The sequence below is a fragment of the Rattus norvegicus genome, chromosome 17, assembly GCF_021556685.1.
Source record: "Rattus norvegicus strain SHRSP/BbbUtx chromosome 17, alternate assembly SHRSP_T2T, whole genome shotgun sequence".
In the NCBI taxonomy this organism is placed as follows: Eukaryota; Metazoa; Chordata; class Mammalia; order Rodentia; family Muridae; genus Rattus; species Rattus norvegicus.
In genome coordinates, this window is record NC_141550.1 from 79,780,272 (window position 1) to 79,797,511 (window position 17,240).

At 45.6% G+C, this 17,240-nt stretch overlaps 1 protein-coding gene across 4 annotated transcripts in view; it reads left to right on the forward strand.

Annotated features, from left to right (window-relative positions):
• Positions 1-17,240, forward strand: part of Camk1d (calcium/calmodulin-dependent protein kinase ID) — a 423,369-nt gene that overhangs the window by 370,299 nt on the left and 35,830 nt on the right. For 3 of the 4 annotated variants that reach the window (XM_087590782.1, NM_001433924.1, NM_001107365.2), the window contains 2 exon segments: positions 10,424-10,536; positions 12,584-12,662. In XM_087590782.1, coding sequence (XP_087446908.1) covers positions 10,424-10,536; positions 12,584-12,662 — 192 coding nt within the window. 4 annotated transcript variants of the gene reach the window in all.

Consider the following 17,240-nt stretch of genomic DNA (forward strand, 5'->3'; position numbering starts at 1 on the left):
ATTCCTAAGTTTGCTCTGACTTGGTTTATTGGTGACATCTTGGTGTGCCTGTGTTCCAAGCACTTGCAGAAAGGCTCCCTGGTTCCTCTCTGTCCTTTGTAAGAAGTGGGTCCTGTGTGTGCAAAATGCTGAGGCTTGAGAGTCTCAGTAGCTTTAGTCTCTGCTGCAAATCCTGCTTGGCCAGGCTTGACCTTTGTGAGCCTAGGAAGCCCTCTCCTCTGCTCAGGGCAGGGACCAGACTCAGATCCTGTGCCAGATGGTTTAGCCTATCTCCTCAAAATATTCTGATGTCCAGCAGAGGGTGCAGGGCATGCAAAGCAGTGAGGAGAGCATGCCGTAGCCATACATTTGAGGTCAAGGAGCTGTACACCTTGGATGGCAATGAATGCAATTCCCTGTCAGCGACTGGGCAGAGTGGTCTCTACTGTTATCCAATGTCCCCGTGCTAGAGAGAATACCATGCATAGATGGAGAAGACAGAGGAGAACAGTGGGCATCGGTCATTTCTAAACCTACATACACAGCCTTAGGCCAGATGGAAGAATATTCACTTCCTCTGCTTTCTTATCATCTGGAAACTGTCATGTATGTAGCAGCCTAATGCTTTGGGATATTTAGCCTGGAGAATGGAGGGCAGAGGATTGACAGGCATTCACTTTCCTAACATTGACTGAGTCTAAAACATGTCAGGCAATAGGATGCGGTGCAGAGATGACTCTATTCTGGCCCTGGCCTTGGAGGCACTTGCTGTCTGCTGGAAGCAACAGACAGCAGACATAAATTGCAATCTAGTCTTGCTGGCTGCCGTGAGGTGGGAGGCCAGTGCTGCAGTGGATGCTGGGACTGAGCCAGGAAAAGCCTGAGGCTGCCTCACAGGATAGGCAACAGTCACTGGGCACTGGAAACTTGGTAGAAATGTACCAGGAAGGAGCCATTCTAGGCTCTGTCTTTAAATACAGCCTCTAAATAGGACCATTAGATTGATAGTTTATCCCCCTCTAGGTCCAGTTTTCCAAAACTCTGATGGAGTGGTGTGGAGGTCTACACCAGCTATTCCAATAATTGCAGAGGTAGGAGAGTTACTAGACTTGGCTACGTCTTAAGGTCCTTTCTCAACCTCGGCCCACTCTATCCCATTCTTGCGGGAAAGGAGAGGGCTTCCTGTGTTTGAGAAAAGATGTATCATTCAATCAGGAACATAATCTTGGACACCTGGTTTGAAAGAGTTGAGCTAGCTTCCAACTATAGAGATCTAAAACTTGAAGATGGTGGGGAGGATATACTCTCCTTGGGCTGGGAGAGATATAGACATGAATTAGATATCCTGAGAATACACGCACACACACACACACACACACACACACACACACACACACACACACACACACACGCAAAATTGTACCATGTATGCACACATATACAGAACAAAATGAAGTTTGGCCCTGGACTCATGAGGAACTTTTAATTCCTTTAGCACAACCCTAACGCACAGAATAATCCAAAGAGGACTTTATTGCACTTTGAAATATTTATTCCTGGGACCGTATAGAAGCAGAAAAGTGGTAGTGGAATGAATAAAACAAGAGCACAGAGAAGAAAAGGTCAGCCTGCTCTGCAGTGCCTAAGCAGCGTTTGTGACAAAGAGCAGTGTGGACAGAGATGGGAGAGGGAGACATTAGCTCACACCACCATGGCTGCAAAATCCTGACTCAGACATGTGGGAACATCTAATGTAATTCCACATAACATAGTGCCCGTGAGGCTGATTCAGAGTCTTGTCTCTTGGCCATGTGGTAGGAGACTAGAATTGTGTTCTAGTCGGCCACAAGTACATTGGGAGAGCTTGGGGACAAGGGAGTGGGGACAGGGCATAGTGGGATGTACATCAAGAACCCATGGGCCATGAGATGCAGAGTCCTACACCCCCCCCCCCCCCACACACACACACAGGATTGTTGGCCTGCATAGATGCCTGTTGGCTTATCAACAGAACTAGGAAGAAAGGAGAGTTGAGAATGGGGAAGACTAGGAGACAAGCAAAGGAAAAAAAAAAAGAACAGGAGAAGAGAGGGGAGGGAAGGGGTTTGAGAGCACAGTCCATCACGGTGGGGAAGACATGGCGATAGAAACCCTGGACGGATGGTTATATTCTCACTCGGCTTCCTCCCATTAGTCAGTTTGGAGCTGACGCCCATGGAGTGATGCTGTCCCCATTAGGATGAGTTTTTCCTTCTCGGTTAAAGCACCCTGGCAGATACCCCCAGAGATGAGATTACTGGGTGATTCCTATCTAACCAAGTGCTCATGTCTTACACATATTGCCTCATTCGATGGATGCTTATAAGGAGAAAAGTCTTTTTGCTTTTCCATTTCCAGATGAGGAAGATAAGTGCATGAACAGTTGGATAGCTTAATGGGCAGAAGGAGAGTTTTAAGTCTTTCTTTCTGTAAGTCCTTCTGAGTCGAATCGTTTCAACCTTTAGGTATCCAGCCATGGATGTCACTGTAAAGATGGCAATGTATCCTTCTTCCTTAAGTTACTCTCATTGGATGTTTTGTCCCAGCAATGAAAGAGTTGCTAAAGTGTAGCCCAGTGCTTGGTGCTTGATAAATGGTCAGTGGATGATGGTTATTGTTACTATTGTTTGCAAGACATACTCAGCATGCTTGATTTACTAAAGAAAACTAAACCTTCCATCAGTTACGTTTAAGTGAGACTGGACAAGGAGACTATAGAAAGTAAGACTCAGCCCTGTCGTACTTATTGCTATATAACAAGCATTTCGCACAATTTCATTGTTCCATATCTCTTTGTAGAATTGGATCAGAATGGCGTTTGTTCTTCTAGGCCAGTTCCTCACATACATACCCAGGTTTTGCCACTAGCTGTGGCCCCGAGACCATCTTCTCTCTAAGACTTAGTTTCCTAGGGTCTTAGAGAGGCATGATGAGTTCTGGACCCCAGGATAAAATTCTTTGACTGTGAAGTCTACTTCAATCATACTCTAAGTGTTTTACTCAAGGTCTTAGGCTAAGAACAGTACCTGTCACCTGTGAATTCTGTTACCAGTGGGATACTTAGCTTCTGATGGAACAATGGAGAGGGAACTTGATGTACGAAACATATTGTCAGGAATTTGGCATATGGGAGCTTGGGTGATATTTGTTGACAGTTCCCCATGTTCATTCCAGTTGTCTTGGAGAATATCATTTTTATTCTATTGGCCTTTAGGGTGATTTACCACAAACAAAATGAAATAAATAAAAAAAATTACTGTGCTCAGAAAAACATGGTTGAAATTTTTCTCATTTTAAAATGTTCAGCCCGATTTAGGATTGGTATTAGGATCAAACCCAGGGGACTCATTCATGCTAGATGAAAGTATTCTACCATTGACCTATACCCTTAGTGATGTCTTATGTCTATTAAAGTGTATGTTATGACAACATAGACATGTATGTATTCCTGCACATGTACATACACGCATAAATGTTTCAAATGGAGCACTTTCTGTTTATCAGAACACAATTGAGAAGTGCTGAGTACTAATACAGGACACCAAAGAGCCAGTCATAATCTTACACAACTATAATCACAGCCCTGGGAAGGATGAGATAGAAGGATCATGAGTTCAAGGCTATAGTGAGGTCCTTTCTCCAAACCCTACAGAAATACCATTTATGACATAGTCTCTGTTCCCTCAGGAACTTATCAGCAAAGTGAACATTTAAACATTAGAATCATAATCATAAATTATAATCTTTCATATTTTCTTGAGATGCCCCAAAAAAAGAGATGAGATTTGAGCTGGCTCTTAAAGAAGGAACATGTTTAGAGAGGACTGTGCAGGGTAAGGAAGGTAGTCTAAGAAAGGTGAAGGCGTTTAAGGAGTCAGTCCTCCAACAAGCTTTTGCTGAGGTTTGTACCAGTCTGTACAGGCTTGCAAAAATGCTTTTGGGGAGCACCGAGTCTAGCTAGAGATGGTGAGTCATAGATACAGACCAAGACATGAGGTACAACAGAAGAACCTGGGAATCTAGGAAGGGCATAAGGGGGAGATGTAGTGCCTTGCATAGTATTGGGGTGTGGGGGCAGGAAAGACATCACCAGACAAGGAACTTAAAGCTTTGCAACTGAGCAGGTCAGTCCTGAGGACTGAAGACAATAATAGCATGTCCAGCATAGAGAATGAGGTAGGGAAAAGAATATTCTAGATTAAAGTAGAAATGTAGGTTCTCTGAACCAGCTCTAAATTCACCTTTCATGTCTAGTTTTCATGCTTCCTCTTCATAATGAATTTAATGTCAACCATCTGTTCCCCTGTCCCCAGCTCTAATGTCATACCATATCAGTAAGCACTCTGTCCATTTTGTTCCATGCCTAGACATAGTTGATTCTCAGTGAGTATTTGATAATGGCCAGAGAGGAGTGCCTGACCAACATTCCTGTATCTTCTGACCCCAAAGGAGCCTGTGCATGGTACATGATATGGTACAGGAGAGGGGACACTGGTGGCCACAGCCTGTGTTCACTGTGGGTCAGAAAGCAAGAAAAGGATGTCAGGTAATATAGCAAATGGAGAATACTTCAATGAAAAGAGAACATTTTTGCTCATGTGAGGGCTTTCTGGCACATTTGGGGAGACAAAGCCCCTTGCCCAGTCCTGCAGCCTCTCTACTTATGAGGTAATCTGAATTCTAGTATCCCATCCAAACATACGCATTCTGTGGATGCCAAACACTCCTCTGGAGACATTTACAAAAAATGGGGATCAAAAGGGGAGGTGACAGGGCTAGGGACAGGATGTACCTTGAAAGGCCAGCCCCAAGTGACCTATTTCCTACAACTACCTAGGTGCCCATTCAGCAATGAATTCCTCAATCGATGATCCCGATGATGACGTTAACTCCTTAACGGTCCACCCACCTGTGAACTGAGCCACCATCTTAGGAACAAGTCTTCAGTATAGGAGCCTCTTGGGGAATATATTGATCTTGTTGCTGTGGCCAAATAGCTGACAAGAAGACATTAAAGGAGGATGGTGTGTTTGGGCTTACAGTTTGGAGAAGGTATTGGTGACAGGGGAGTGAGTAGCTAGTCATATTATATTTCAGTCAGGAAACAAAGAACCAGTGAAGAAATAGGGCCAGACTATAAAACTTCAAGACTCAACCTCAGTGAGCCTCTTCCTTCAATGAAGCTTTATCCCTAAAGGTACCAGAACTTTCCAAATGGCACCACCAGCTGGGAGCCAACTGTTCAAACATGTGTGCCTCTGGGGGACATTTTATATTCAAATCACTACAGGGAGGCACTGTTATACCCAAAAAGACACAATCTACAAAGATTTGTCATTCCCTTAAATATTAAGAAAGAAGCTCTCACGTAAAGTACTCTTACGACAAGAATGTAAAGTACATTAAAAAATTTAAATCAGCCCCCTGCATGGGCAAACATCAGGTATGGCTGGTTCTGTCCCCGCTCCACTTCTGATCCCCATTTCTTTCTGACCTCTCAGTAGCCATCTCTGGTATCGAAAGGTATATAGAGCAACAGGCCCTAAAGTGCATAATTTAAGGGGTACAAGAGATAATCCAAAACACAGGTGGGCTGTGGAAACAAAGGGACAAAGAAGTAACTACTGGCTGTGACTTGGACATCACGTTGGCAGACATTCTCTTTTCCAGGTATGTAGATCCATGACCAAGAGTAAACAGTCCAAAGACTATAACTTAACCTGGGATAATGACTATGTTGAGGTCATGGGTGTCTTGATGGGAGCTTCTATGTTACTATAGCATTTCAGTTTCCAAGGAAAATGTTGTGCTGTCAGATCAGCCACAGCTGGCCACTGATCACTGATTTTCACATCCATTTATGTGACCATCCTTCTCCATGGAAAACTTTCTTAACAGTCAGGGTCTATGGCCAGGAGCGCCATTTGGAAAGCCTAAGCCACACTCTAGTCTCCCCAAATTAGACATTTGCCATCAGAGGTGGGCTTGTGCATTAGGTTCTCCTAGCCTGGAGTAGGGCTGTTATAACTCCTCTGCAAGAGGGGTGTCCAGGAAGGGGCATGTTGAGTGGGTATTTTGAGATCTCCCTGTTCTTCTGGAGTAGAGCAATGGTAAGCTCTCCTGTATCATGAACCTTTGTCTCTGCCTACAAGCCCAGCCATGGAAGCTCCATAGCCAACAAGGCAGTCCCTTCTTCCAGAGCATAGCCATGTGCCCAAGCCATCTATCCAACACACCCTCCAGGTACAACCTGGCCTAGATCCTCACAATCTAGAAGCAAAGAGAAAGTCATGTTCTAGATACATGTGGACAGATCAGAGCTATGCCCAGAGAAGATATGACATCATGGAGCCCTGTGCCCTGTAGCAACTGCATGCATGGGGTCCCTTGCCAGAGACAAGTCAGATCTTAATCTTATACTCCTAGTTTTCAAGGGAGTGGCAGAGCCAAGCAAGGGTCAACACAGACAAAGTGTATAATCTTCTATCAGCCCTGATACAGTAAGTGTTCTATATGCAGGAAATTAGCCTGCAGCATCTTGGTGAACACACCCTGGGAAGAATTAGATGGGGGAGGAGAGTGGAAAGGTAGAGTCACATTCTAGAGTGTTTCTTCCAGGTGAAGGTGTTGGGTGGGTACAAGCCAACTGACCTACAGAGAGAGTTTGAAAGCTGAAGTAAGAGGTTCAGTTCTCAAGTCTTCTCCTTTACTGATGAAGGCCAAGAGAAAAGAACTTTGACCAGGACAGAAGGGTTAGGCTTGAGTCCTGATCTTGTGTACTGCTAACTGGTTCTCTTTTAAATGTACATGCTAGGGGGCTGAAGAAATGGCCCAGTGGTTAAGAGCACCGACTGTTGTTCCATGGTAGCTCATAGCCATCTCTAATGGGATCTGATGCCCTCTTCTGATGTGTCTGAGGACAGCTACAGTGTACTCACATGAATAGCATAAATAGATCTTTTTTTAAAATGCACATGCTATAAAAACTATACTTGGGGCTAGTGTGATCTTTGTTACCCTGGACTTTATTGCTGCTGGGCTACAAACACCCCTAGATATAGAGAGTTGAGGGGAGGCATGGGTTGCTAGGACTGGGTCTAGACTCTAATAGAACATTTTCCCAGGAGAAGCAAAACAGCCCTCTTTCTAGGAATGTGTGCCCACGAGGCAAAATAATGAGGCCTAGGGCAGTAGACACCCATCTCCAATTCCGTTCCTCCTTCAGAGACTCAGCTGTGGTCCTCATCCTCTGGCCCACTGAGCTCCACAATGCTGTCCTCCTTCATTCACAATCAGCCTTGTCCCAGACACACCATGCAAGGGCTGATGGAAGACATCTGGGAAGTGGCAGAGCGCAGTAGAGCCTCTGGCATTTGTCCACAGGAAGGCTGGGGTACTGGGGTTACAGGCAGGCTTCTGTGTCCAGCTTTTATGAGGGTTCCAGGGATTCAAACTTAGATCACCATGCTTGCGTGACAAGCATTTTACTCACCAAGGCATGTCCTCAACTCTCTCTTAATTTTAACTCAGGCCCCAAGATAGATTCATTTCCTCCTCCTGGGTCCTCAGAACACCTGCACGAACAGTCCTCTATGAAAGGAAATAAATCTAAGATGAAAAGAAATTGGAATGTACATCAAGAACACTGGCACGAGAAGAAATCCTTTTTGAAAAAATTTTAGCATGTTTTTCCCTTAGGAAGAAAGCCAGACCGTAGAGCAAAACACACTTGTTAACAAACAAAAAGCTCACATAACCAACATGTCAGCTTTTTCCAAGACAAGCTAACATTTTTGCTCTGTTGGCTTTTCCTAATGCAAACATTTAATTTTTCCCAAGTCCTCACTGTGGGAAACAGTTACATATCCATCCCTCTGTGGCCCCAGGGTTTCCCTGGGAAGTGAAGTATGCACTTGGTGGGTTCCGAGGCACTGGCTGCTTCGTTTTGCCTACCACAGCAGATCTTTACAAATGAAACTTTCCAGCAGGCATCCCTCCTCGAAAACACGCTTGTGAGTTAGATGAGGTAGAATCATCTTGGCCTTGACAACTGTCTCTGTCTCTCTCTCTCTCTCTCTGTCTCTCTGTCTCGCTCTCTGTCTCTCTGTCTCTCTGTCTCTCTCTCTCTCTCTGTTTCTCTCTCTGTCTCTCTGTCTCTCTCCCTCTCTCTCTCCCCCCCCCTCTCGCTCTCTCTCTCTCTCTCTCACACGTACACACACGCACACACACCCTTTCTCTTCTGCAGCCAGCTGCAGCTGTGCCACCGCTGGCGGGACAAGTGAAAGATGGCTGGACCTTCATGTATCGTGTTCATTAGGAACCAACAGCCTACTCCCTACAGACCTACAGTCTACAGATGCCTGCTCATTCGTTCTCATTAAACTGGTCTCGAGGCTGTTTGGAATGATATTGAACTGTGTGAGAAGAAGAAGCTTGGCTTGGGGTCAGGCCTCAGTCTGGGGTCAGGCCTCCCACATGGCTGCTGCATTCTGGCCCCAGAAGCCAGATCTGCAACATAGAATTTTGCTCTTGGGTCCTCTAGAGCCAAGTAGTGCTTGCTTCTGCTCTGGGGTCACTCACTGCCTTGACCCCACCTTTCAGGCTGTAGGGTCCCTCCACCCCAGCCGCACAATGGGCTCCGGGCAAGTCGTGGGTCTTTCCTAAATGTTTTAACCTAGAAGAGAGGTGTCACAGGACCATGTCGCCCAAGACCAATATATACATGGAAGTCTATACTGGTGTGGAAGGATTTACTGGTAGTAAAGGGAGCATTAGAACTGAGGGCAGGACTGGAAAGAGGAAGTGTGACTTTCTAAATTTTAATTTATGTGTATTTTGTTTATTACTTTCTCAGTTGTTAAGTATGTGCTCTCCCTCAGTGCTGCATGGTCAGCCCCAGAATCTCCAGTGTCAATGACTACTGACTCACGGTGGTTGAATTTAATTGATATGACAGCTCTTGCCATGGTTGTCAAATGACCCTTGGTCTCTCCAGAATTCTAATTTATTGCTAGCAGCATCTTTGTTGGGCCATTAAGAGGTTGTCTGCGAAATGGCCCCAGTGACACCTTGACTACTAGGGTGTTGTGATTCTACAAGGTGGTGACTTGAGCTGCCTCCTGTGGATGTTGACTGAAGCTCGTCATCGGCAAAATGGTAGCATTTCTGGTTCCCATTTGGTGGACCGATAAGATGCATTCTAGCAACGTGGTATCCAGGTTATAAAATTTCCTCCTCCTCCTCCTCCTCCTCCTCCTCCTCCTCCTCCTCCTCCTCTCCCTCCTCCTCCTCCACTTCTTCCCCCTCCTCTTCCTCCTCCTCTTCCTCCTCTTCCTCTTCCTTTTCTTCTTCCTCCTCCTCTTCTTCCTCCTCTTCTTCTTCCCCCTCCTCCCCCTCTTCCTCCTCTTCCTCTTCCTTTTCTTCTTCCTCCTCCTCTTCTTCCTCCTCTTCTTCTTCCCCCTCCTCCTCCTCTTCCTCCTCTTCCTCTTCCTTTTCTTCCTCCTCCTCTTCTTCCTCCTCTTCTTCTTCCCCCTCCTCCTCCTCTTCCTCCTCTTCCTCCTCTTCCTCTTCCTTTTCTTCTTCCTCCTCCTCTTCTTCCTCCTCTTCTTCTTCCCCCTCCTCCTCCTCGTCCTCTTCCTTTTCCTCCTCCTCCACTTCCTCCTCCTCCTGTTCCTCCTCCTCCTCTTCCTCCTCTTCTTCTTCCTCCTCCTCTCCTTCCTCCTCTTCTTCTTCCTCCTCCTCCTCCTCCTTCTTCTTTTTCCTCCTTTAGCAATTCTCCTAAATAGAACGAACCTGAAGGTGTCCAGAAATGCTTTTTGTTTGTTCCTTTCACTGGCCTGTCAGCTGAAGACAATGTCACAGACATGACTAACAATATCCATACATGGGAATGTTGCCTGCTGATTTTCTACTGTTGATGGGATTCTAGTGAATGCCATGTAAAATGTTACAGAGGGTGGGAGAGTGGTTCAGTGGATAAAAGTGTTTGTTGTGTGAATCTGGTGGCCTTCGTTCCACCCCTAGAAACCATAGAAAGGTGGAAGGTAGGAAGCAGTACCAAATTGTTGTTCTCTAACTACCACACACACTCACTGTGGCACATGTGTGCCCTTACAAACACATCATGCACACACACTAATAAAAATACGGTAGACTTATGGGTGTGTGTGCGCACCACTGGTCACAATGGGGGTTGATTGTTTTGCTGCTTAGGAAGTCATATTTTTGCTTCTGTTGGCGTGCTAATGTATAGAGGATATGGCTCCTGTGGTAAGATTTAACTTCAGCCCACTCAGTGTGGGTTCCCTTAATTTGATTGATGGTTCATGTTCTCCTTCCAGACCAAGTGTAGACCCAGCATAATGGCTGTGCACACTCTCACTTTTTACTCACTCTTGTCTTGCAGGCTCTGTGGTTACCCTCCTTTTTATGATGAAAATGACTCGAAGCTGTTTGAACAGATCCTCAAGGCAGAATATGAGTTTGATTCCCCCTACTGGGATGACATCTCCGACTCTGGTGGGTGTCCCATGGCCTTTATATCCTGACAACCCAACATAGAGGTTCAAGGACCCTGGGGCTTGAACTTTGATGCTTTCTGTCTTCTTCTACTGGGGTTACTGTAATAAAATACCACAGGCTGTGTGACTTAAATACCAAATATTCATTTTGTACAATTCTGAAGGCTGGAAGCACTGGGTCAAGACCACTGCATGTCTGATGAGGGCCTGCTTTCTAATTCATAGGCAGCCGTCTTGGTGTGTTTGCACATGACGGGGGAGGCAAGGACTTCTGGGTCTCTTTCATAAGAACACACCTGTCTTTTGGGAGAGCACTGCCTACAGGACCCTAAACACTTCCCACAGGTCTACTTCAGATGCCTTCATCATGGGAGTAAGGATCTCAACAAAAGAGACGTGGTCTCCACAAGCATACAGTCTGTGGGGAAGCTTTGTGAGCTGCACCTTTGGCCTTGACTTGGGGGATGGGCTTGCTACATAAAGCCAAGGGATGTGGACTCGCTCACCTACCTCTTTCTGATATGAGTGCTCGGATGGTGAAATATTATTGGCTGGCACTGGATGGGTACCAAGTAGGAGCTGAGTGTCAGAAGTCCAGACATGCGCTCACACACCCAATCCTCAGGATGGCTCAAGAAATGGACATTTATATTATTTATATGTGACTGATAATAGAAACTTAGGCTCCAGAGGTAAATAAAATAACCTGCTTCAGTTTATGGAGTCGGTATATAGCAGAGCTGGGATCATAAACCCCAGTTTTCCTGGGGCCCACTTTTTTATGACAAGACCGTATTTGTGAAGTCACATGTCCTTGGAAAAACATCTTTGCATAGACCAGTCGTGGTTGGGGCTTTCTTGGCTGAGGTTGTGATTTTATTGTCTAGAGCCCACGTTTGGGCCACAGTGCACCACACGGAAATACTTCCAGAGATGCTCATCAACATTTCCAGGGGATAAAAGCCAAAGATGAGCCTAGGTGAAGTGGCGAGAACCATAAAAGGAGGAAGGGAGGTGAACGGCCCCCTCTATTTATCTGGTCACCCAGATGACTTTTATTATTTATGTAATTTGCTCCTAATTGGAATCCCCTTGCCCAATTCCTCAACCTTCCAAATCCTGGGTCCAGGATACCATCCTACAGGTTCTAAAGGAATATTGGACTTCTGAGTTTAGAAGCCAGAGGTTTCCTCCAGAAGCGAGACCCATGTGCAGCAAGCTACCATGCCTTACAGGGCAGCAGGGTCCAAGCCTGCATATCGTATCAGCTTTGGGTTCTGTGGGTCTGTCCCTCCCATTCTACCTGCTGCCCCTTCCCACACCCCTCCGTCCCACCACCCCACCTCCCACCCTCCCCACTCTGAGCTTTGCCCTGTCCATGGTAACCAAGCCCAAGGATACATCTAGCTGTTGCTCTCTCACTTCTAACTCTCTGGGGTAACAGCTCAAAGTGTAATGCAGATGCTCCTCTGGGTGTTCCCAACACATAGTACCATGACCTGGTGGCTTTACAGCTCCTCAGTGAGCTTACTGGAACCAGTGATGTCTATCACACATTCAGGGGATGTCCCCAAAGCGTCTCTCTAAGGCAGTGGCGAACGGGAGAGGCATGCAGTTATGAAGATTACTTCCTTTATTCTCTAAACCAAAGGCACCCTTAGTAGCTAACAGAAAAGAACTTAGAACCAGAAGTCAGGGGGTTGGAGATTTAGCTCAGCGGTAGAGCGCTTGCCTAGCGAGCGCAAGGCCCTGGGTTCCGTCCCCAGCTCTGAAAAAAAGAAAAAAGAAGAAGAAAAAAAAAAAAAGAACCAGAAGTCAGGGTCCCAGCCCGGCTCTGCCACCCCCTGGTTCACTGGGTCCCCCGTGGAGTGCCAGCCGGGGCTCTGCTTTTATCTGAGTGACTTTTGTGTTCAAGGTACAAGAGTGATAGTAAAAAGCCCATCTCGTATTTTTAATGGAACACAAGCTTAAAACACAAGGGTGTCCAGTCATCGTATTTCAAACCTCAAAGTGATTCCGTTTTCCCCTGCTTTCTTTTCGAACAGCAAAAGACTTCATTCGGAATCTGATGGAGAAAGACCCAAATAAAAGATACACCTGTGAGCAGGCAGCTCGACACCCATGGTAAGAAAGAAGGCCTTTGTGAGGCCATGCCTCCCTCTGCCCCCAAAGCAGACTTTCTATCGACTCTTCTTGACTCTTCGTATTCATGAAAACACCAGGCGCTCACTCCATCGCACCCTGGTTTCCTCATTCCCCAAGCCACAATTTGCACATTTTGATGCACTCAGGATGCAGTCTTGGATATACTCAGAAAGATATTAAATGTCAGGTAGATTTTCATCTTATAGATGGTTCCGAGATTCGCTTTTGCCAAAGGAAAATGTCCAATGAGGCATTAGGATCAGATGGACTCTATTCCTTGGAGTAGATATATATCCTTTCTCTCTCAGGTTCTTTAACTGTAAAGAGACTCGATGGTGATCTATGACATCCCACACGTTATCTCTGTGTGTACATCATGAGGTTGGAACCCACATTCGCTGACAGCTAGTGTCATGTTGGGTTTACCCTTGGCTCGCTAAGTCTCAGCTTTCTCACTTTTACTCAAGAGTAGCATCGCTAACATACTGACTTAACGTAAGATGGGCGCTAAGGCACATAAAGAGTCATACATCCAGACAGAGCAAATGTCTGCTTCCTTCCAGACATGTCTGTGAGCATCCGCCTGGAAACAAATACTCGAGTAGAAAAAGATAACAAGTGGGCTAGTCAGGTTTCTGTTGCTATAACGAAACACCTAAGGTCAACGTAAGAGGACAGAAGGTCTCTTGTGACTCACAGTTTTGGAGGTTCTGGGTGGTGGGTGGTACTGTTGTTGTGGGGCCTCCGGTGATCAGTAGGAATCCACAGTGGAGCAAGAAGCCGACCTCCTGGTAGTCAGGAAACAAGAGGAAGATAACGGTATGTCGTAGTCTTTTCAAAGGCTCTTCCATGACCTGAAAATCTTCCACCAAGTCCAACCTCATGAAAATTTCATCACCTCCCAATAATAACTCTAAGCTAAGAACTAAACTCTTAGCACAGAGACCTTTGAACATGTTTAACTGAAAGATCCCCAAAGGGAGACCCTCACTCAAGTCTCGGGAAGTCTCGGACCCCAGACACACGAGAGACCAATCTTGATGCAATAAGCAGAGGCGAGGTTTAATACGGAGAGCTCCGGGTCGACACGTATCCCACGCAGGAGACAGAGGTGTCGACACTGAGTAGCTGGGAGAAGGGCTATTTAAAGGAAGAAGTCACAAGCCCCAGGAGATGAGGGGATGTCAAAAGGAAATACCAAAAATGTCACAAGGGGAAACTCTCAAAGTCACAGGATTGTTCTTAAGACTCTAGGGTTTAAATCAGGGGAAAGGTCAAGCCCTCATTCTCCTGAGAACAGATCTTGATTCCTGTCCTTTAGGGTAAATGTTTGTCAGAGTTGATGAGGCACCTGCATCTGATACACCTCTGGTTAGGCTTCCACCCCGGTTTTCTGGAATACTATCTGCAGGACACAATGGCTGGAACATTATCTGTAGGGCACAATGGGGGCTTGAACAAACATCACAGGGGCAGAACAGAGCCCGTTACTCATTTACCCACATCCGGTGACATCCGGAGGGTCTGTGAGTCTGCACCAGTCCTCCTGCATTTTTAACCATCTGTCTTCCTGAGTCAGATCCTGTTGCTGAGTTTTGAGCTAGTTTAAAACTCTATCTCTCGGGCTGGAGAGATGGCTCAGTGGTTGAGAATACGGACTGCTCTTGCAGAGGTCCTGAGTTCAATTCCCAGCAACCACATGGTGGCTCACAACCATCTGTAATGGAATCCTATGCCCTCTTCTGGTGTGTCTGAAGATAGCGACTATGTACTCACATACATAAAATAAATAAATAAATCTTTAAAAAAAAAAAACTCTATCTCTCATAACATGTAAACTATAGTGCCCAGTATAGCAAACACAGAGGACATGGGAGTGGGGTCTCAGTGGTAGATCCCTTCCTAAGTATGTACAAGGCCTTGGCTTACTCCCCCAGCATACATTCGCATGCGTACACACGTGCACGTGTGCACATGCACATACACATCCGCACACACTCATCCATACCCTCACACACGGAGAGTGGAGCTGGACCTTAATTCAGGAGGTCTCCTAAGGAGCACTTTGAGAGTAGTCCTGTATTTGGCCATCCTCTCTCACAGTGCTTCCCCCAGGCCATTAACCCTCTGCAGGGGACCGACTTAGAAGCACAGAGCTAACCCAGTTTCACAGCATTTTAATTCAACACTCCCGCTCTGCTTTTGTTGAGTCTCTTTTGAGAACTCTGGGAATGGCTTTAAAGTATTCCCTCCTTTTTTTTTTTCCTCTACAATAACCCTGGGAGGGAGGCTTTTTGTTCACTTCAGAGATAAGGAAATAGCAACTGAGTAAAGACCACAGCCAGCTAATGGTAAAACCTGGGCTCTAGGCAGAAAGGTCAGACTCCATGGTGAATGCTCTCCATTGTGTGAAGAAGATGGACAACAGCAGAGGGTAGGAAAGGTGAACATTTCTGATTGGATGTCACTGAGGTGTGTCTTGGTAACCTCAGACAGTGGGTCTATGTATATGATGACATTTAATAATATCAGATAGTGGGTCTATGTATATGATGACATTTAATAATCTCAGACAGTGGGTCTATGTATATGATGACCCTTAGGAACCTCAGACAGTGGGCCCATGTACATGATGACACTTAGGAACCTCAGACAGTGGGTCTATGTATATGATGACATTTAATAACTTCAGATATTGGGTCCATGTATATGATGACACTTAGGAACCTCGAATAGTGGGTCCATGTATATGATGACAACACAGTAATTTTTCTTTATGTCATACATGATAGGCCTTTAAAGGCATCAGACTTTTGAGATTATCTTACAGAGAGGGAGAGAGCTGCCTGGCTTTCTCGTGCTCCTCCAATAATATATCCCTCCTCTGTAGAAAGTGTAGAAGACAGCTTAAAGTCTGCTCTCTCCCTTTAAAAAAGTATTTAAACTTTTAAAAGATTTGTTGTTTTTATTATATGTATGCATGTGGATCTGCATACGTGTATACTTTCACATGAGATCCACATGGAGCTGGATTTACAGACAGATATGATTCCACCTGGGAACCGAACCCAGGTCCTCTGCAGGAGCAATGTGTGCTCTTAACTACTGAACCAACTCTCCCGCTCTGTAACAAAGGCTTTGTTAGAATATATTAATTATGTGTAATTCATCATGGCATTTCATATGTGAGCATAATGTACTCTGATCATATTCACCCCTAGTACCTGCCCTTGTCCCCTCCTCTCCCTCTGGTCTTCTTCACACTAGCTCCCTTTCTACAGCCTTGTCACATACACAGTGCATGCATGTGTGCTTGTATGTATATGCCTATGTATGTATGTGTGCTTGTGTATGTATGTGTGCTTGTGTGTGTGTGTGTGTGTATGTGAGAGAGAGAGAGAGCGAGAGAGAGAGAGAGAGAGAGAGAGAGAGAGAGAGAGAGAGAGAACAAGTTTAGTTAGGTTTGCTTACATAATTGTGGATGAGGAGTTATTTACATGGGCACCTTACCAGTGGATACACCACTGAAGAAAATATCTCCTCCTCCTCAAGGAGGAGTGAAGCCTCCTGAGTTCCTTCCCTCACCACGATGGAAAAAGCTAGTCTTCTCTCTTTTTGGAAAAACCAAGCCAACGTCTCTTTCTTGGGACTTCAGGAGAGTAGAGTTGTCCCAACTGGATCTGGCCTCAAGCTATGTTTTTGACTGGAAGGTGGTTGCTGGCCAGCCCATGGGATGGGGTTGAGCTCCAAGCAAGATGAGTAAACTGGGCCCAGAATATTTCCAAACACCAAATGTCCAGGATTGAACCACAGCACTTGGTGTCCCTTGATATTGTAGAGTAAGAGGAGACAGGCAGGAAATGAATTGAGGAGCAAGAGTGAGGATTAGTGGGGATCTGGCCTGGTGTCATCTCTTACTACCTGGGCAGTTAAACGTTCAACCCTTCAGCCACCCCCCCCATAGAATCCAGACCATACATGATAATGCATACCCTGGAGGGATTTTCAAGGGACTAATTAAGATAGTACATGTAACAGACAAGACCACCTAGCACCTGACATATCTGTGACCTATATGAACTCTTAGCTTTTTATTGGTGTCCTATAACATTTAACATTGCCCTTACGACAATGGGGTCTTGATGTGGTTTAGACGAGGTAATAAGATCTTCATTTACATATTTGTTGCTGCTGCTACTATTGCTTTCTAGATTTTCTGCTACTTAAAAGTGAACCTAGGGTTTCCAAAGTGCTAGGCAAGTGACCTACCTCCAAACTATATCCCTAACCTGTTGGGGTTTTTTTGTTTGTTTGTTTGTTTTTTAATTGACGCATGATCTTTTCTGAGTTGCCTAGACTGATCTAGAAATGGTAACCCTCCTACATGATTCTCATTTCACCAGGTGGAATAGTTTTACATTCATAAAGCCCCATCTGGTTACAAGATAGAAGGTCAGGGAAGGGAAGGTAGGGTCTTGGGTGTGGGGTGGGAAGGTGCAGAGGAGAGAGGAGGCAGCCATGAGAGGAGCTTGGAGTGGGAAGTAGGAGAGTATGGCT